Raw genomic sequence first — 21,877 nt, 5'->3', positions numbered from 1 at the left:
TTTTGTGGTCGTTGATTGTGCATCTGAAGTTAGATATTCAAAATTCAAAATGGCGGATCCAATATGACGAACATTTTTTTTCAAAATTGATCAAATTTGCATAAAACTTATGTTACTCGAAGGTTTGCAGGGTTGTTGATTACGAATCTGAAGTCAGATTTTCAAAATTAAAATTGTCGACCCCTAAAACCTTGAATAACGACAGGTTTCAAGAGAACTTGCGTATTTTTTTAATAATTTACTTTTAGATGGTCTCAATAAAATTGATTATCGAACCAAGGCTTAGATGGATTAGATGGTTTAGATTGGATTCGCCATTTTTAATTTTGAAAATCCCGACTTTATAGATTCGTAATAAGCGATCCCAAGAACTTTCGAGGAACGAGTTTTAAGTGAATCCGCAACTATTTTTTAAACACAGAAGGGGCAGGATATTCTTGTCTGCAGCGCAGGACACGTTTCTTATATGCGGGGCTCTATTATTTTGAAAATAAGTAAATTTGTATTTTTTTTTAGTGCATTGGAATGTGGAATTACAGAAATGATGTCGATACACTTACAGAGTGTCTATCACCTGTTTGCGTGGCTTTTATAACTGTGACACTTATCCTAACGTGGACAATTAATAGAGATAAAGTTATAGATTTTTCATTAATTTAAATTTAATTTTTGAAACGTAATATTTTTAAATCTCTGGTTATATTAATAATTGAAATAATTAGATGAAACAACTATTGGAAGATATGATTGAAGACTGGGAATATTGGTCACCAAAGCCGGAAATAGAAATTTTACAAAAATATGCTATGGAAGGAAGAACCATAACAATTGCATATGCAAGTAAGCAAAACATAAATATTGTACTATTAAATTTTTGTGAATCTCCCAAATGGTCATATGTTGCAAACAAGAAGAATTTTTTGATTTGAAGAAAATTTAAAATAATTAATTAAGGTCATGTTATTTAGTGTAACGTATTCCTATATAGTTAAACATATGGAGCACGACGTGATCACTGAATAACGTTATCCTTAAGTTTTAATTTTAACTTTTTGAGATATGCTATTTTAATTATTTGGAGAGGTTGCCAAGACTATAGGGAACTTGTTTTGTTCTTTATTAACATATCTTTGTAACTTAATTTAATTAAAAATTACTAACACTTGCTTTTTTAGCCTATATTTATTCTACTGCAATTGCCTTTGTCAATTTACCTATGATACCTGTTATATTGGATTTGGTTAAACCTCTAAATGTATCGCGTCCAAAAACACCTCTTTACATTGCGGAATATTATATAGATGAGGAAAAGTACTTCTTTCCGATCATGTTACATCAATATGCTTGCAGCATAACATGTACAAACATGATAGTAGTTGTGGAAACAATGTTTATGCTCTATACACAACATGCTTGTGGAATTTTTTCAATTCTTGGGTATACTTTTAATTTAATATAAACTATTAGATTAATCCCTTAAGTGCAATGACAATATTATTTGACTTCCAAAATCTTTGCCATCGGCACTTAAAGGATTAAAATTATTCTCATATCTCATGTATGACCTTATCTAATAACCAATAACCATTCATTTGGACTTTGAAATTTAAATTTAAGACCGTCAGAGTAGAGATAAGTCAGCTAGCGTAAGCAGAGGGTTTAATTTAATTACAAACTTTTACTAGATCATATAGTAATCCTGATCTCATTTTTTTCTTTACTTGTTCAGATAATCTATCTAAAAGTAATGGGGAAAGATGGGAGAGGAATACCTTCATGTTTTAGTTGAACTATGATCCAGAATTATTCCATTACCATTTCATTGTAGTTACAAACTTCAACATTTGGTCGAACCAAAGAATGTTGATAGAATTAGGCTCAGAAAAGATATTGCATTTTGTGTTGAAATGCACAGGAAAGTTGTCAAGTAAGTATACTAATTTAAGATAAATCTTTTTAGCAGTTATTAAGTCTACTTTCAGAATTCTTTGACTTTAAAATTGTTCTGTCGTCAAGGAATTCTTGTAAATTTATTACCCTAATAGTAGTAAATTGTTGGATCGTTATAAAACTTTGTTAATTACTGTTAATTTTCTTTTAGATTCGTTGATAATATTAATGCATCATTTTCAACGGGGTTCTTCATCATAATGGGACTTAATACAGTATTGATGAGTGTTACTGGTGTGCAGGTGAGATTTTATCTATTCATATATTTTAAAAAAGTACTTACAAAATTCACCACGGTCTTCTATAATTAATAGTCGACAGGATTACATTTTTTCACATTCAGGTCATGCACAGCTGGTAGGCAGATAGGGAATGACGATAGCGCACGCCTTGTCGCGCATCTTCCGTCCCCACCACTCGCACTCGAAACTAAAATACGTAATAAGATAGAATAAAATAATAGGAAGGGACTTTTAATATTTTTTTTCTTTTTTAACTGTTGTATCTAGACGGCGTTGAAGATTGGGCAGCCTCGAGAGGGTTCAAGGTACGCTCTATTCACGGCGTCGCAAATGTTTCACTTTTTCTTTCTCAGCGTTCCCGGGCAGAAACTAATAGACCACAGTCTAGAAGTGCAGAAATATATGTAAGAATTTAGTATATACATACTTTGTACTAGCATTAAATTTAACATTTAACTATTTTTTAGTTAAATTTTTAATTTAATGCTGGTGCAAAGTATAATATATTATGCAGGGGCGGATCCAGCATTTACAATAGGGGGTGGCCAGGTTATATAAATATTTCAGAATAGGGGGTGGTCAGCTAATATATATAAATATAAAACAACATTAAATTAACTTGGAAGGGGGTGGTCATGACCTGCAAACCACCCCCCTGGATCTGCGCCTGATATTATGCACTTATTATTAGTTAAATATTTATAATTTGATGCTGCGGTGTAAAGGAGACGCATGATTATTCCCCAAATGTAATTTTTCCGAAATGTCATTTTACCGAACTGCACTTTTGCGAATAGTCATTTTTGCGAAAAGCCAATTTTGCGAAATGTCACTTTTGCGAATTGTCATGTTTGCGAATGGCCATTTTTACGAATTGTCAATTTTCCGAAAAGTCATTTTTGCGAATCGCCATTTTTACGATTTGTCAATTTTTCGAAAACTCATTTTTGCGAATTGTCATTTTTAAGAAATGTCATTTTTGCGAAAAGTCATTTTTACGAATTGCCATTTTTGCGAATAGTCATTTTTGCGAAAAGTTATTTTTACGAATTGTCATTTTTGCGAAAAGTTATCTTTACGAATTGTCATTTTTGCGAATCGCCATTTTTACGAATTGTCAATTTTCCGAAAAGTCATTTTTGCGAATCGCCATTTTTACGAATTGTCAAATTTCCGAAAAGTCATTTTTGCGAAAAATACAATAGAAAACTTGTAGGTTTATAAATTCACTATTGTATTTTTCGCAAAAATGACAATTCGCTAAAATGACTTTTCGAAAAATTGACAATTCGTAAAAATGGCGATTCGCAAAAATGACTTTTCGCAAAAATGACTATTCACAAAAATGAAAATTCGTAAAAATAGCGATTCGTAAAAATAGCGATTCGCAAAAGTGACAATTCGCAAAAATGACATTTCTTAAAAATGACAATTCGCAAAAATGGCAATTCGCAAAAATGACTTTTCGCAAAAATGACATTTCACAAAAATGTCTTTTCGTAAAAATGACAATTCGCAAAAATGACTTTTCGGGAAATTGACAATTCGTAAAAATGTCGATTCGCAAAAATGACTTTTCGGAAAATTGACAATTCGTAAAAATGACAATTCGCAAAAATAGCTTTTCGCAAAAATGAAAATTCGCAAAAGTGACATTTCGCAAAATTGGCTTCTCGCAAAAATGACTATTCGCAAAAGTGCAGTTCGGTAAAATGACATTTCGGAAAAATGACATTTGGGGAATAATCATGCGCCCCGGTGTAAAGTATATTATTATACTATACTATAATATGCTAAAACTTTGTAATATAATATTATAAATATTTTTTTAAAGATATAACAGTCCCTGGTATGAATTACCTGTTGAGGCACAGAAACTATTGCTTTTTATGATGAGAAAAACATCAGAACCATGTGAATTTGTTGCTGGAGTTCTGTTTCAATTTTCTATGCAGACCTTTGCGTCGGTAAGGGATTATTTCTCTTTTTTTATCATTTATATTTTGTTCCAAGTTTTCTTAATTTTGGATCATAAGTTCCATTTCCAAATCGTAAGAAATGTTATATTTTTTAGGTGGTACGAATGTCGATGTCTTATTTTACTGTCCTATCGTCGGTAAATTAATAAAGTCAAGATTATTTCCTAATTAGGTAAGTAAATATTATTCGAGATTTTCCAGTTGTAAAATCCCATTGAAATAATTATGCCTATTTTTAGGCTTTATTTATAATAAATAAAGAAAAGACAACTTTGAGGGTTAATACACTGTGACGTGGATTTCAATTAATTTTAGAATTTACTGACATTATTTCTCTATAGAAGTAAAAATATACTATTTTGAATATTTAATCGGCTTTTTTATCACACTCTAGAGGTCGAAAAAATAGGTGTTTTTTGAGAATTTTTTTAAAGCAAACTACGAAGGCAATCAAATAAATTATGATCTGAGGAGGACTTTATTGTACATTTATTAAAGTGTAAAAAATATAAATATTAAAAATTTCTTATTCTTTATAACAATAGCTAAAGGAAAGCGTAGGATTTTTTGCATAAATATTGATTTTTCGCCGATTGGTGTACTTCTAAATTTTAGTTATAAAAATTTGCCAAAAAATTGATTAGTAAATTGTTAATAACAAATGATCGATGCAATAAAAAAAAACTCCTACGCGTTCCTTCAGATAATATATTATTAAAGATGTGTGCAAAATTTGAACTTAATCGGTTGAAAATTGTAAAAATTATTGATGCGGCCAATTCGAAAAATGTAGTTTTGAGATAATCGCGTTTAAAGTTTTAAATTGTAAAAAAGCATACAAAATTTTTAAATACCTTTAATCTGCAATACCTGCACCATATAATTGTCCTTCCTGATTAAGGTCCTTATCTTACTCTTATCTTACTTGAATACACTCTAGTCACTAACAACTTTGAAAAAATCTGCTGTATACCTGCGTAGACCCTTCTACCCCTTTTAATTAATTAATTAAGGTAACATATTACACAAGGTTCATGGACTCGATCCTGCGAACAAATTCTTAAAACTAAAACGTATCATTACACATTGATTATTATTATTAATATTAATAATAGACAAAATATAAAATTATAAATAGGATAGGACAGGATATGATTTTTTCTATAAGAAATATAAAAAGGATGGAAAAATAAATATGTTTTAAACAAATTCAGAAAATACTAAGTATTTATTGTTATTCATATTATTTTCATTAATGCTCATAACTCTAGTAATATTATTAAAAGTATACTTATTTTTATTATCATTATTATTATTATTATCATTATTAACTTATTATCTAAATTATTCAAGCTGAAAAAAATTCTATAAGAATTTTTCTGCGTACTACAAAAAAACTATATCAATATTATGCACTAATCGAAGATTTCTATAATGCGTGTTTTACAAAAATTACTTAAATATTTTATATAATATACACGTTGCTAAAGTAGAAGACATTCAAATTTATCTTTAAAATAACTTTGAGCAGAATGCAACTGTTTTATGAAAATTATAGAAAAGACAACTTTTATGACATTTTTTTTTCGAAAAAATGTTCTAAAATGACAATAAATAAAACTATTTCAATTCACTGTGAATTGGAACATTTACATTTTTTTTAATAATAATCTTAAATATTTATTTAGATGAATATTTTTTTTTCGCCTAAAAATTACTTAGACTTAAATACTTATTCCTGAATAATTAATATTTCTGTTTAGATGTAATTTTTGTTTAGAGTAAACTAAAATTTTCTAAATCCAAACAACCGAAACATGATAAATATAATATTAATATTTCTCTTATTTTATTTCCCTTTGCAAAAATATTTCTAAGATGGAAAATGATATATTTTTGAAAAAGTTGTCTCATTAAAAGGTCTACAAAATTAATATCATTCCCATTAATCTTTTTATGGGGATTTTTTTAAAGACCGGAATAAATATCCGTTACAGTTTGCTGTTCGAACAATTCCGATTGTAATGCATTGAGAAACATTGGAACACTTCGTTGAACTTTTAAATATCTCTCAATTAGATTGTCCAATGTTTCTGAATATGGAGTTTCCAAAAGATTTACACCGTCGTTACTCATTTGAAAGAATAAAAAGTCGTCTGGAGACTCGGCATATTGACTGGACAATTTATACATTCCTTCTTTCGTTCTATCAACTTTCCAAGCAAACAGTTGATAACACGCCTGGCGAAATTCTTGAGTAGAAGATTTAAACGCCTCCTTTAGACGTGTAATTTTCAACTCGTGCGATTGCTTCAGTTCTGCTATTTCTATTTTTGTTTGAAATTTTCAAGATTAAAGAAAATGGAAATGGAAGAAGCTAGAAGTATTACTTTTACAAAATAATTCTCTTTTCATATATTACGGACTTTACGGACTTTAAACAATTTTTTAAATAAAATTTCTTGCTAAAATTCAATTATTCTCAAAAATAATAAAATTTATCGCAGAATTTCAATTATTTTTTTGTACAATTTTAAATAAAATGATAGAAAATTGCATTTATTTTTGAAATTTTTTTTTTTTAAATTCGCCGAAGAAATTTAATTATTTGTAAAAATTTTTGATCGATTTCTTTATGTTTTATAATAATTTAAAATTACTTTCATCACTTCAATAATCAATTATTGTTTTACAGAATTTTTAACTAAAATTCTTCTTTAAATTAATTATTATTAATAATTTTTGAAAAAGTTCTCTGAGAATTTTAAATCCTTCTGTTTACAAATCAATTTTACGAAATTCCATCGATTATTCGGAAATTATTCAATCAAATATATATTAGAAAATAAAAACTTAAAATAACTTAAAAAAAATTCAATTGAACTTTTACAAAAAAAATTTAATCTATACACAATTTTAAGTTAAAAGTATGAAAAATTCAAACATTCAAAGATTATAATTTGAAACCTTTTCAAAACTTAATTATTATCTAAAGTTTTAACTGAAATTTCATATTTGAATCAATTATTATTAGAAAATTCTACGAAAATACAAAAAAAAATAATTTATTGAAGAATTGAATGTTTTTTAAAATTGAACTCTCATTTAAAGAATTTTATCAACAAATTTTTAAATAGGTAATTAAAATTCTTTTGAAGAATTTCAATAAAATTTTTAAGAATAATTTCATTTTTCGAGAAATTAGATTAAAATTGTATTAAAAATAATTGAATCTCTGTAAAAAATTTGATTGAATTGAGAAAAGTTTTTGAAAATAATTGAAATTTTACCAAGAAGTTTATTAAAATTTTTGAAAATAATTGAATTTTGAAGAAAAATTTTAATATTTATAAAAATAATTGAAATTTTGACAATAAATTTGTTAAACTTTTCATCATAATTGAATTTCTGCGAAGAATTTTATTACCTTTGAAAATAATTGAATTCTTGAGACGAATTTTTTTTAATAATATTTCTTTTTAAATACCTAATTATTTTTAATATACAAAAATAAATAATTTATTAAATAATTGAATGTTTCTTAAAATTGAATTCTCAATAAAGAATTTTATGAACAAATTTTTAAATAATTGAATTCTTGTGACGAATTTTAATAAAATTTTAAGAATAATGACATTTTTCGAGGAATTCGATTAAAATTGTATCAAAAATAATTGAAATTCTGCAATGAGTTTTATTATTTATGAAAATAATAATTGAATCCCTGTAAAAAATTGTATTACATATTTATAAAAATAATTGAATCTCTGTAAAAATAAATTGAATATTTTTGAAAATAATGGAATTATTGCAAAGAAATTTATAAAAAATTTGTAAATAATTGAATTACTGTGAAATATTTGTTATTTGTAAAAATAATAAAAGGTTTGCTTAGAATTTTATCAAAAAAGTTTTTAAAATAATTCATTTTCTTTGGAAAATTTTATTCAAATAGTATATATTGAAAATCATTGAATGAAGGAGAATTTTTGAAAAAAAAATTGAATTTGTTAAAAGGAATTTTATTAAAATTTTTAAAAATAATTGAATTTTGGAGAAAAATTTTTATATTTATAAAAATAATTGAAATTTTGTCAATAAATTTTTTAAACTTTTCATCATAATTGAATTTCTGCGAAGAATTTTATTACTTTTGAAAATAATTGAATTCTTGAGACGAATTTTATTAAAATGTTTTTTTAAATCATTGAATTCTTTTATGAAATTTTATTGAAATAGAAGATATTGAAAATAATTGAATTTTGATAAATTATAGAAATTAATGAAATTTCTACAAAGAATTTTATTAAAATTATTTTGAAAGAAAAAAAATTGAAGTGTTAAAAAAATTCCATTAAAATTGTATTAAAAATAATCATTATTATTATTATTATTATTATTATTATTATTATTATTATTATTATTAAAATAAAAAGAAGTTAATTAAACTGACCTTGTGCGTGAAGAGAAGAAGTTCCGACAGTGCCACCAGTTCCGGTACTGTCTTTTGCGCGCAATTCCTCAAGTTCACGTAAAAGTGCTTTTTGCTTTTCCTCAGCTTCCTGTTCAGCAACCGCCTGGGGATTCATGCGAAAATGTAAAATTCGTGAATTACAATTAAAATCACCTTTCAAAGCACGATGTTCGAGTTCTCCTTTTAATTTCTCAACCTCGTCTTGCAATTTTCTGAATTCTTCTTTCTGTCTTCCGGAATCGATAACCTCTAAATCGGTCTCCAATCTGGCGACTAATTCCCTAGAAAAAAAAATATGCCAAAGGAATAAATATTTCTTTTTTTTTTAAGAAAGAAAAGTAGATATTTACCTATAACCCTCCAGAGCACGTTCGAGTGAAGGTATTCGCTCAGCCATCAAATTATTTGGATCGGAAATTGTAACTTCCTTTTCGTAAAGATCAAGTTGTTGTCGATAGCTGTCTCTCTCCCTAGTGATGAGCATCATTTTCTTCTGCGTTCTACTTATTAGTTTCGTCATTCTCTCGCACAATATTGTCTTGTCCGAGAGGAGTTTTTTCGTCTCATCACATTTTTCTTGAAGACTTTGACATTTTCTTTCGAAAGCTTCGACTTTAGATCGAAGTTGACCTTCGTCTGAGGTTAAAACCGCCTCCGCTTGTTGAAGCCGATTCAGTTCTCGTTTCAAGACAGCGGGACCGCCGGAAAATCCAATTGATTCATATTCCGAGAGACGATCTGATAATTCGATGCATTTTACTTGAAATTGGGAGACCGTCTCTTCCATTTGCTCCATTCGTTCCATTCTGGAAATTAATTTCTTCGATAAAAAGAACCAATGTTGCTATTAAAATTCCCTGACTTTTCCAGGTTAAAAAACGCAATTTTTCCAGGCTTTTTAAAACTATATTTATTTTTTACCAAATTAAATAACTAATAAATTCTTATAAACTAAATATATAACTATTATTATTTTTCCAACGGAATTAAAATTTCCAAAATATTCAAATTCAAAACCTTTATAAAAACATAAAGAATTACAGATGAAAAAATCATTATTTTATATCTATTATAAAAATATTATTACTGTAACTTCTTCAAAATTATTTTCATCATTTCAATTTAATTATTATTTTCTAGGATTTCCAACTAAAATTCTTCATTTTTTAAGCAATTATTTTTAATAATTCTAAAATTTTAATAAATCCTTCTAAACAATTCAATTATATTTTTTAAACAGTAAAATCTTTACAAAAATTTAATGATTTTCAAATTCAATTTTAATTAAATTCGTCAGGAGAATTCAATTTTTTAAAAAAATTTTAACGCATTTAGAAAAAATTCAATTATTTCCTAAAATTTTAATAAATTCTTCGAAACAATTCGACTATTTTTATAAACACTAAAATTCTTTGCAGAAATTAAATAATTTATAATCAAATTTAAATGGTAAAATTACAGGAATGAATTTAATTAATTTCAAAAATTTCTATAAAATTCAATTTCAACAAGAATTTAAAATTCTCGAAAAATAATTTAATTATTCTCAAAATACTTTTAAAAAATTCTATATAAAAATTAAATTACTTTCAGTGCAATTTTTAAACATATTCATAAAAAAAATTGAAAGAATTAAATTATATTTATAAATAGTAAAATTCTTCGTAAAAATTCAATTATTTTTATAAATAGTAAAATCCTTTGCAAGAATTCAATTATTTTCAAAACAATTTTTATTGAATTCCTCTAATGAATTCAAAATATTCTTAAATATTTACATAAATTTCAATTTTATTTCCCAAAATTCTAATAAATTCTTCGAAACAAATTCAACTATTTTTATAAATAGTAAAATTCTTCCCAAGAATTCAATTGTTTTCAATTCAATTTTAATAAAATTCTTTTTCATAAAATTCAATTCTTCAAAAGAATTTAATTAGGATTTTGAAAAATTTTAATAAAATTCTTCGCGAGAATTTAGTTTTTATTATTCTTTATTCATGAAAAGAATTAAATTCCTACAAAGATTTTTACAAAAAAAAGTTTTTAAATAATTGAATTCTTGGGAAGAATTTTATTAAAATCTAACAGAATAATTGAATTATTTCAAAAAAATCAAATTAAAATTGTATTTAAAATAAAAAAATTTTATTAAAATATATTGAAAATAATTATTAAATCCTTGTGAAAAATTCTAATATTTTTGTGAATAATTGAATTCTTCCAAAGAATTCTGAAAAGAAAACATTTTTTTAAATAATAATTGATTTTTTCCAGGAATTGAAATCAAATTTTGAAGAATAATTACAATTTTCGAGGTATTTGATTAAAATTGCATTCAAAATAATTGAAATCACGCGATGAATTTTATTATAAATTTATGAAAATAATTCAATAGTTGGAAAGAATTTTATTAAAATTTTCAAAAATAATTTAATTCCTAACAAGAATTTTATTATTTATGAAAATAATTAAAATTCTACATAAACAGAATTTTATAAACATTGTTTTAAATAATTAATTTTTTTTGGAAATATAATAATTATGAAAATTTTATTTTAATAAAAAAAATTTTAAATTCATGCTTACCGTTGATTTAGGGTCGAAATTTGCTCTTCAAGAATTAATTTCCCCCTGACGGATTCTCGCAAATTGGCGATTGTCTCCTTCGCTAAATTTAATTCCTTCTCAAGATCAGCTGCCTTGGCGGCTTTTGATACCAATTGCATTCCTTCCTCCCAAAGTCCACGTTCCCCTTCTAATCTTTCAATTTTATTATTTAGATTTTGTATTTCAACTTTTTGCAATTCAATTTCCTGCTCGGTGCCAGTGGATTCTTTCAATTTTGCCTCGAGTTCAATTACCCTACTCTCGGTAATTTCTAATTTTAATTGCAACTCTTCAACTTCGTCGTTGTTCTTATCTGGTGACATTGAAGATTCTCTCTCGGTCATTTCTCTCAATTCTCTCATGAGTTCGGAATTCTCGTCTTGTAAAGCGGCAATTTCATGTTCTAATCTAGATTTAACCTGGAAATTAATATTTTCATTCAATATTTAGAATTGAAAGAAAAATACGAGAAGAAATAAAATATATTTAAAGATTTACTTGAAGTAAATCCTTTTCGGCCGTTGCTTGTGAGTCGCGTGCTTCCTGTAAATTTCGTCTGCCAACATCAATTCTTAATTCTAATTGATTAATGACCTGTTTGTCTTGATCGATTTGCAATTCTAAAATATGTTTCTCTTTATCGAAAACTTCCTCCATTTCACGACGTAATTTATGTAATTGTTCAACCGTCGCTTCCTGGTGAGATAATCGAGCTTTTAACGAAATCATCTGTAAGGAAGAAATACATATTTAATCATTATTATTTTTCCATAAGAATTAAAATTTTTATTTAAATTTTTTTTTTTTTTTATTTTTTTTAATTTTAATTTTAATTTTTTTTTTTAATTTTTAAATCGATCTTTTCGAGTCTTTGACTCGAAGCAATCGTTATCTTCATGTTTTATAATAATTAATAATTTATAATAATTCCAGACCTCGGATCGACTTTAACGAACAAAAAAAGTCGCTTTAGTCAATTAAAAATAGAAAAAAAGTCAATTTAGTGTTGTCACAAATATTTTATTTTCTTTCTCCCTGATTCTTCACTGATTTCTAAATTCAATTAATCAAAACTTGTATAATTTTTCTAAATAAAATATTTAAATAGGTACATCTTATTTCTTTTTTCACCAGAAAATAAAATTTAAAAAATTTCAAATTCTGAAATTTAATACATTTCTAAAAATTAAAACTATTACAAAAATTCAATTATTTTCTACAATTTTTAACTAAACTTCATTTCTAAATCAAATTATCTATATTACTTTTTAATTCTTTTCCGAAAGTTCTTCAAGAATTCAATTATTTAAATACAAAAATTCAATTTTTTTTATAATAATCGAAACCGTTCATTTTTCTTTTTTAAAAGACATTAATGTAGAATATATTCAAAAATTTTAATAAATAAATTCGTAAAATTAACTTTTTTTAAAATATTTCTAAATAATTTTTGAAAGACGCAATAATTTAATAATTACATAACAATTAAAAAAATTTTTTTGAAAAAATTGAAATTTGGTAAAATCTTTTTAAAAGATAATTTAAATTTAGTAAAATCTAATTGAAAAATAATTAAAATTTACAATAAAGTATAATTAAATTCCTTAAAATAATTAAATTTGGCAAAAGTTATTAATAAAATTTCTGAAAATAATTGAATTTTGCAAAGAGTTTTATCAAAATTAAAGATGGATTAGAATTTTAATAAAATTCAAAAAAAAAATTGAATTTTGCAAAGAATTTTATTAAAATTCATGAAAATTGAATGTAGACAAAAATTTTTATTAAAATTCCTGAAAATAATTGAATTTTGCAATACATTTTTTTTTAAATTCCTGAAAATTCATGAAAATAATTGAATTTTGCAACGAATTTTAATAAAATTCCTGAAAATTGAATTTAGACAAAAATTTTATTAAAATTTTTGAAAATAATTGAATTTTGCAAAGATATTATTGAAATTATAGATGAATTAGAATTTTAATAAAATTCCAAAAAAAAATTGAATTTTGCAAAGAGTTTTATTAAAATTCATGAAAATAATTGAATTTTTCAATAAATTTTTTTAAAATTCATGAAAATAATTAAAATTTGCAATGAATTTTAATTAAATTCCTTAAAATAAATTTGGTAAAAGTTTTTAATAAAATTTCTGAAAATAAATGAATTTTGCAAAGAGTTTTTTATTAAAATTATAGATGAATTACAGGATTCCTACAGAAATCCGAATTGATCCGAATTTAAAATTCCATTTCTTTTCCATGTTTTCCAGGTCAAATTTTTACGAAATCACAGTGGAATTTTAAATCTAATTTCATTATTTTTGGGCTCTTTAAAATAAATACTTATTTAAAAGTCTCGACTCTTTAGTAAAAAATCTAAAATTATCAAAAATTATAAAAATTTGAAAAACCGAATTTCTTAAAATTCAACATTTTTCCCTCTCTTTGATAGTATTTTAGCTTCATTATTTTTGGGCTCTTAAAAAACACTACTTATTTAATAGTATATAATAAATAATAAAATTTATTTATAAAAAATAAAATTTAATTTATTAAAATTCCTGAAAATAATTGAATTTTGCAAAAAATTTTTTTTAAATTTCTAAAAAATGGAATTTAGACATATAAATTTTATTAAAATTTATGAAAATAATTGAATTTTACCAAACGAATTTTAAAAAATTATATAATATGACACTAAAATTATAAATCCAAACAAAATAACAGCACAATATGTAAAAAAAATAATTAAAATAATTAAATTTTGCAAAAAAAATTTATTTAACAAATAAATAATTGAGTTTTTAGAAAATATTTTAAAAAATAATCAAATTTTTGCTGAATTCTAATTAATAAATAATTTCTCAAAAATTCTAAACTTTTTTCAAAACTATTTTAATATTTTCATTTTTTATCGAATTTACACTTGAAGATTATTCATTTAAAATTTTTAAAAATTCAATTATTTACAAAATTTTCAATAAAAATTCTATAATATAGTTAATTTTTAAAAATTATAATAGAATACTTAAAAAAAAGGATTTATTTTCAATTAATTTTACTAAATTTCTATTATTCAAAATCTTTTTAATTTGTATATTTCAAAAATTTAATTAGAAAAAATTTTCAAAAATAATTCTCGAAAGATTTATTATTTAATAATGGAAATCAATTAAATTTCTACGAAGAATTTTATTAAAATTACGTATTATTTTGAAAAAAAAATTGAATAATTAAAAAGAATTTGATTAAAATTTTTGAAAATAATTTAATTCTTTTAAGAAATTTAATTAAAAATGTAGATTGAAAATAATACTTAAATTCTAATAAATAAATTATAGGAAGGCTTTTTAAAATAATTGAATTTCTTTGATGAATTTTAATAAAATTTTTATGAATAGTTACATTTTTCGTAAAATTTTATTAATAATAATTGATAGTCTGCGATGAGTTTTTATTATTTATGAAAATAATTGAATTCCTGGTAAAATTGTTATTCTTCTAATGAAAATAATTGAATTATTAGGAAGAAATTTATAAAAAGTTTTTAAATAATATATAATTCCTGTGAAATTTTTATTATTTAATTAATTCATTGAAAATTGAAATTTTCTAAAATTTCAAATTAAAACCTTTTTAAAAGTTCATCTATTTATAAAAATTGTATAATCGCAACACTTTTAAAAATTGAATTAATTTTGAAATATTTAAGTAAAATTAGATTTCAACTTTTTTTTTTTTTTTGCTAAGTAGATAATTTTTGATTTTAATAAAATGTATAGAAAATTTGTATAGAATATCAAAGATGGAAATATTAATTCAATATCAAAAATTAATGAGTTATTTGAAAAGCATCAGTAAAATAAATTAAACTCACTTCGCCCTTTAAACGTCTCCATTCCCAGGGACTCTTAGGAACTAGATCAGTAGATGAGGAATTAAAAGAATCGTCCAATTTTGCACGTTTCGGAGATGCTCTGCCTTCATCTTCTTTAATGGTCCTTGACTGCGACAAATCACTTGAAAGTCGCAGTGGAATTCCGGTGCTACGTTTGTAAGCATCCGTTCCAGATCTTAAGTCTTTCAGCATTTTTAAGACACATGTTGGATCTTCATTTGACATCTAGTGGAAATTATTTTTATTTATGTATTAATTATTATTATTTATTATTATTATTTTATATATTAATAAGATATTTTTGATTAAATAAATTGAACTTTCGAGTAGCACTGGAACAATCCTGCAGTAATAAGTTTAATTCTAAATTTTTTTAAATTCAATTAGGTATTTTCCAAATTTTCAATTAGAATTCTTCAAAAATACGATTTTATTTCAAAATAATTTTTAAAAGTAAACAAATAAAAAATTCACTAAAATAAAAAATTTATTTCAATGAAATTTGACAAAATTTTCAATTGTTCCAATTTTTTAAAATTAGTTTCGGAAATACAATTATTTAAAAAAAATGTTAATTACATTTGTTTAAAAAAAAATTGTTTTCGTAATTTCTAAATTAAATTATTTAAAACTTCAATACTTTTTGTTGAAAAAAAATTTTAAAAACTTACTTTTATTTATTTTTCCACAGGAATTAAAAGTTTCAAATAATTTCAATGAAAAACCATTTTGGAATTTAATTATTTCTAAAAATTGCAAATGTAATTCTCCTAAAATTCAATTATTTTTTTTTAAATTTTTAATTATAATTGTTCAAAACTTTAAGAATTTATAAAAAAAAAATAATGTAATTAATAATTTTTTAAAATAAAAATTTTAATATTTTTTGCTTCCCTTAAGTTTTCAAAGAATTTAATTTAAAAATCTTTTGAAATCAAATTCATTCCTACAAATTTATGTTCAAACGCTTTAAATATTTAATTATTTTTTTAAATTTTAACTGAAATTTTTTAAAATCAATTCCTATCAGAATTCAACTACGAGAATTAAATTATTTAAATAGAATAATTTTTGTAAATTCATAAAAAAAATATTTTTTAATAAAAATATTTTCAAAAATTCAAAAAATTTATAGAATAATTTTCACAGATGAAAAAATAAAATTCTTTGGAATATAACATTTATTTTAGTAAAATTGTACTGAACTTAAATTGTTTCAATTTTTAAAAAATTATTTTCGGGAATTCAAGTATAATTCAAGTAATTTTGCAAAAAAATTTTAATTACTGTTTTTCAAAAACGTAATTTTTTACAGAATTTTCAAATTTCAATCATTTTTGTAAAATAAATATTTAAATATTACTTATTTTTCTTTATTTGCTTAAAATTTCGAAATACTTTCAATCTAAAACCATTTGAAAAATTTTTAGGAAAATTTTAACTGCAAATCCTCTAAAATTAAATTTTTTTTAGAATTTTCGAATTTTGTATTCAAAATTTCTAATTTTTAAGGAAGCTAACACATTTATTTTTTATATTTAAATATTATTATACATTCACAGCAATTAGAATTTCAAAGATTTCAATTTAAAAACTTTTTGAAATTTAATTATTTCTAAAGAATTCTACTTTAACACTTTTAATTATTTTCTTAAGTTTTAACTAAAATTATTTTTTTAATTCAATTCTTATCAAAATTCAACTACAAAAATTCAATTATTTAAATAAAAAAATATATAATTAATGAAATAAATTAAATAAAATTAATTTCGAATTATTTTCTAAAGTTTTAACTAAAATTCTTTTTTAATTCAATTCTCATCAGAATTCAATTACGAAAATTCAATTATTTATTATTTAAATACAAAAATAAATAATTAATAAAATACTTAATTATTCATAAAAATTGCAACTGAACCTCTTTATTGAATTTTTGAAATTCGGGTTAAATTTTCTTACTTTACTTATTTTATTATTTACAAATTAACTGTCAAACTTTCGACATAGCAATTCGAACTAGGTACAAAACAATTTGGAATAAAAAACAATTGATTATCGGAAACTATGAAGAGTATTTAAAAAAAGAATTCTAGGCAAATGATTAAAATTTCCAAACATTTGAATTTTTTTTTAAATTTATTTAAAAAATAATAGAAACTGTAAGAAAAGTTAAAATTCGAATTTTTTTTTAAATTAGTGTAAATGAATTAATGTTTAACTAATTTTATTATTATAATAATTTTTATAAATTATCTTAATGTAACATTTTTAAAAGAAATGTTATTAAAATTTTTTACACACCTTAAGTAGAATTCAATTCGCTGTGTCCACTGTTTACACTTAAAGAATTATTAGATCTTTAGATATTTTACGAAATAAAACACAATTCTTGAAATAACAGCAATTAAATTTGCTAATAATAATTTCCTTGGAAATATTCAGTATTTTGGGTATTTTGACAGCAAGATTAAGTTAGGTTAGACCGCAAATAATGCTGCCAGGGCTGGGAAGCTGAATTAATAAAAAAAATTGATACAGAGGTCGGTACATTGGAAAAGATTTGCCGTTTTTTAAGATTTTAGTTTAAATTATTCTCACTTATTGCGCTGCGATCGTAACGAGCGAGTTTTTTTTTCCTTATAATTTATTGTTAACTTTAACAATTATAATCTTTTTAATTATGATAAACTCAATTTTATTTTCTAATAAATTATAATAGACTCAATTTTATTTTGTAATAAATTATAATAGACTCAATTTAATTTTGTAATAAATTATAATAAATTAAAATTAATTAATTAAATTACAATTTTTATTATAGCGACAGCAAAGGTTAGAAATAGTTAGAAATATCACCGGCCCCTTTTTTTAGAAAAGAACAAAAGCTATTTCTATCCTTTTCTCTCTCATGGAAAAATTACGATATGCAATTTAGAACTTTTATTTATTCGTCTCCAGTAAATCTGTAAATGTGTTATTGTGCATATGCCTTTATATTGACCCAAAGAACATACAGCGCCACTGGTGGCGAACGGCGATTATTAGGACAAATTCGTCACCATTAGTCACTCAACGTGCTGTGCATATGATTAATCCAAATACAAAATTCATCAAAATAAGTTTATTTCTCTCCAGTTTCAATCTTCGAATAATAATTTAAAAAGAGAAAATTTAACATGAAATGTAAACTTTTGTAGTTTAGAATTAATATTTAATAAGTAATTTAATAGTGTAAAAATTTATTTAAACCAAAAAATAAGATGTACATAACTTACGTGGCAATTTGTTTGCTAGCCTTATCTGCATTAACATTAGGGGTAAGTATTTAAGCACTATTTTTACATATTGTAAAATTATAAAATTCTTAATTATTTTCTTTCTTCTGATTCTTTTTCCTTCCCTCTTTCTAACCAAAAAAATTGGAATAAATGAGAAATGTTTTAACTACAAATTTCATTTAATTCTTTCAATTTAATATTTTTACTGTTTTTTAAAATGTAGTAAAATGAAAATTAATTTTTGAATTAAGGAATTGTTTCAAATAATTTTTTGTTTACTTTTTCACTTCATATTTATTTTTTCTCTGTTTTTAAAAAAATGTAGATAATAAAATTATGAAATAAAATTTAATGGAAAATATGAATATAAATTTTATAATAAAAATTATTATTTATTATTTTATAATTACTAATTATTTTTTTTTGTTAATTAATTTTTTCTTTAACGCAAAATATAATGATTGTATTTTTTCCAAATTTTAGAGTGAATTGGATCACGATGGATGGTTACAAATGAGACTTTTGCATTCCTTTGAAGATTCGTCGGTACCTAATTTTATAGATAGAGGAAATATTTCCATATCCAGTGTACGTCATGGATCAGCAAATGTTGTTCAGATTGGCCTCCAGGATTCACATGTTGCACAATTGAAAAAACTCGCTCAGAATGGTGAAAAATATCGTCTCAAAACGATCGTTCGTTCTTCCTCCGGAAGCGAAACAACATTCCTCACTTCTGTACTTGCGGTAAAAATGATCAAAATAATTCAAAATTTATTTCCTTATTACATATAAATTAAAAAAATTAAAAAAAATTTTTTTTTCTTTTTCTTGAAAAATTTACACTTTCATTATAGTCTTTAAACATTTTAATTTTCTAAATTTAAAATTTCATTTTTCACTTAAAATTGAAACTAAAATTAATGTTAATTCATTAAATAAAATGATGAAATTTGTTTTAGTGCAATTTATTGGGTATGGATTTAGAAGATGTATTGCACGTATGGCTCGACAGTGCAGCGGAACCAGTGGCCGTTAATTTAGTGTCACGTGGACCTTGCGTTACTGAAGGGCCCTCGACTAAAATGTGGACTACAAATGTACAAATTAAATATCCAGACGGGGGTCCAATTCCTGACACTGCGACTTATATTCATAAATTGGAAAAAGAACGCGAAGCCCGAGAAAGAGGCGAAACCAAAGACAATAGATCATTTTTAGCTAAATATGTGAGTATTTAGCTATTAATATTAATAAAATCAGACTTTTGTCCGTACATTGCTCTCAAAATTAATATTTATCGTTTTGAACAACAGAGGATCCAGAATCAAGAACCATCAAGAATTTATAAAATTCTTAAAAATTTAAATGACAATGATTTTCTTAAACATAAATATCATAATAATCAGTTAACTATGACTAAATACCTCTTTGGCAAAATTTTATGGTTTACCAAAAATCCATAATGGCAATGCACCTCTTCGATCAATTATTTCACTCATAAATAGTAGAACTCATTTTTTGGCCAAAATCATATACGAAGAATTAAAAACTAATTCCTTTACCAAAATCTCATGTAAACGATGGCTTCGATTTAATAGAAAATTTTATGAAAGAATTTTATCAACAAATCTACGGCACTCCGATGGGTTCACTAATATCATCATATTTTGCGGATATTGTGATGGATGACTTGGAAACTGATTGTTTAAATTTACTCAAAAACAATATCAATTGTGTTCCTATATTTTATTTTAGATATGTGGACGACACGCTTTTGTGCGTTCATAAAGATCAAGTTGAACTTTTCATTAACACTTTTAATTCCTTTAATATTAACTTGAAATTCATTCATGAACTAAAAGTAAAATACAAAATAAATTTCTTAGATATGACATTAATAAAAAATAATAATCAACTCATTATTAATTGGTATCAAAAATCCATTTCTTCTAATAGATTAATAAATTATTTTTTACATCATCATAAAAACAAATCTTGATTCTGTTGTGAACAAGCATCAAAGTGAATATAATCATTCTTTTAATTTTGACGATGCAGAAATTTTAGATTATGAAACTTCTTATAAAAAATGATTAATTTAGGAAATGATTTATAATGGGACGCATGAATATTTCACAACTGACAAACAACCAAAAAGTCATTTAACAGAAACATATTCAACATAATTGACATTTAACATAATTGTCATGCAACAGAATTGACATTTATTAAAATAATAAATAATATAATTTTATTATATTTACATTATTGCAGGCCTCGGATATTATAACATTTTCGACTATTTTCAAAAAATGCGACTTCTTTCGACTTATTTTTAAAAAATATGACTTTTTCGACTTTTTTCCAAATATTGCAATAATTTTTAGTATAAAATGAAACTTATTTCGATTTTTATATATAGTGTGAAAAATAACTATAGACAAACCTTCAAAAAATATTTTTTAATAATTTCTCGAATTAAATTTTCGAAATTTACAATTGAAAAGAGTTTTAATAAATATTGGAATTTTGTTAAATTTAATTGAAAATAATTGATTTTTTTCAAAGTCTTTGATAAAAATTTTTGAAAATAAACTTTAGAAGAATTTTAATTGCAAATTTTGAAAATAATTGATTTCTCGAAAATTTTAATAAAAAATCTTCAAGTGTAAATTTAAAAATGGTAATTAATGAAAATTAGCTTCAAAAAAATTATATTTTTAAATATTTTTGAAAAAAATAATTTTTTGCATTCTAATTTTTTAGAATTCAATTATTTTCAATATTTTCAAATACAAATTTCCAAAATTCAAATAAATACAAAATATAATACCTAACATTAAAATTTTTTACAATTATTTTTAACATTTTAAAAAGCATATGACTTTTTTAGATTTATTAAAATTTTAAAGAAATTGCGTTTATATTAATAATTAAAATTCTTTAAAAATTCAATTATTTTTTTAATAGAATTAAATAAAGGACTTTTTCGACTTTTTTGCTATTTTAAATTGACTAAAGCGACTTTTTTTGCACCTTAAAGTCGATCCGAGGCCTGTTATTGTAATTTTTGACATCAAAACATCAAATATTTTTTCCATTTACATAAAAATCGTGTATTAAAACAATTTAATTTTCAGTGGATGTTCATTGTTCCGGGATTGATCTTATTCGTATTGATGTCGGCACAAAATCCAGAAGGTGGTGCAGGCGGTGGTGGAAGCGGTCAACGATAGTTAAAATATTGTATAAAAATGTGTTTATTTTCGTTTTTCAGTGTTAATTGAAATTAATAAAAATTGCATTTGTATAATTGTCACTTTTTCAATATTTAAGTCTCATTGTCATATTATCTCAAGTCACACAAAGAGAAAGTGTAAAAGTCTTTTTTTTTAGTGATACCTAATAGAATTAGATAGTTCAATAAATTTTTTAGACACC

General features: G+C 23.5%; 3 protein-coding genes across 3 annotated transcripts; 2 read left to right on the top strand and 1 right to left on the bottom strand.

The window, feature by feature from the left end:
* Window positions 1-430: 430 nt before the first annotated feature.
* LOC122502566 (odorant receptor 9a-like) lies at window positions 431-4,749 on the top strand. Its single transcript, XM_043612693.1, has 7 exons — window positions 431-840; window positions 1,176-1,437; window positions 1,829-1,927; window positions 2,102-2,192; window positions 2,460-2,596; window positions 4,027-4,159; window positions 4,267-4,749. Exons 1-7 carry the CDS (start codon window positions 723-725, stop codon window positions 4,315-4,317), a joined length of 891 nt encoding a protein of 296 aa, XP_043468628.1. The 5' UTR covers window positions 431-722; the 3' UTR covers window positions 4,318-4,749.
* Window positions 4,750-5,463: 714 nt separating this feature from the next.
* Window positions 5,464-17,648, bottom strand: LOC122502564 (mitotic spindle assembly checkpoint protein MAD1-like). Its single transcript, XM_043612691.1, has 7 exons — window positions 17,457-17,648; window positions 15,135-15,380; window positions 11,754-11,984; window positions 11,235-11,674; window positions 8,996-9,451; window positions 8,625-8,926; window positions 5,464-6,498 (listed from the first exon to the last, which is right to left on the bottom strand). Exons 2-7 carry the CDS (start codon window positions 15,378-15,380, stop codon window positions 6,140-6,142), a joined length of 2,034 nt encoding a protein of 677 aa, XP_043468626.1. The 5' UTR covers window positions 17,457-17,648; the 3' UTR covers window positions 5,464-6,139.
* Window positions 17,649-18,217: 569 nt separating this feature from the next.
* Window positions 18,218-21,750, top strand: LOC122502596 (ER membrane protein complex subunit 10). Its single transcript, XM_043612735.1, has 4 exons — window positions 18,218-18,472; window positions 18,917-19,180; window positions 19,396-19,662; window positions 21,577-21,750. Exons 1-4 carry the CDS (start codon window positions 18,416-18,418, stop codon window positions 21,670-21,672), a joined length of 684 nt encoding a protein of 227 aa, XP_043468670.1. The 5' UTR covers window positions 18,218-18,415; the 3' UTR covers window positions 21,673-21,750.
* The last annotated feature ends 127 nt before the right edge of the window (window positions 21,751-21,877 follow it).

This window comes from Leptopilina heterotoma, unplaced genomic scaffold (genome assembly GCF_015476425.1).
Source record: "Leptopilina heterotoma isolate Lh14 unplaced genomic scaffold, ASM1547642v1 Lhet_235, whole genome shotgun sequence".
NCBI lineage: Eukaryota > Metazoa > Arthropoda > Insecta > Hymenoptera > Figitidae > Leptopilina > Leptopilina heterotoma.
This window is presented reverse-complemented; position numbering and strand designations above follow the sequence as displayed.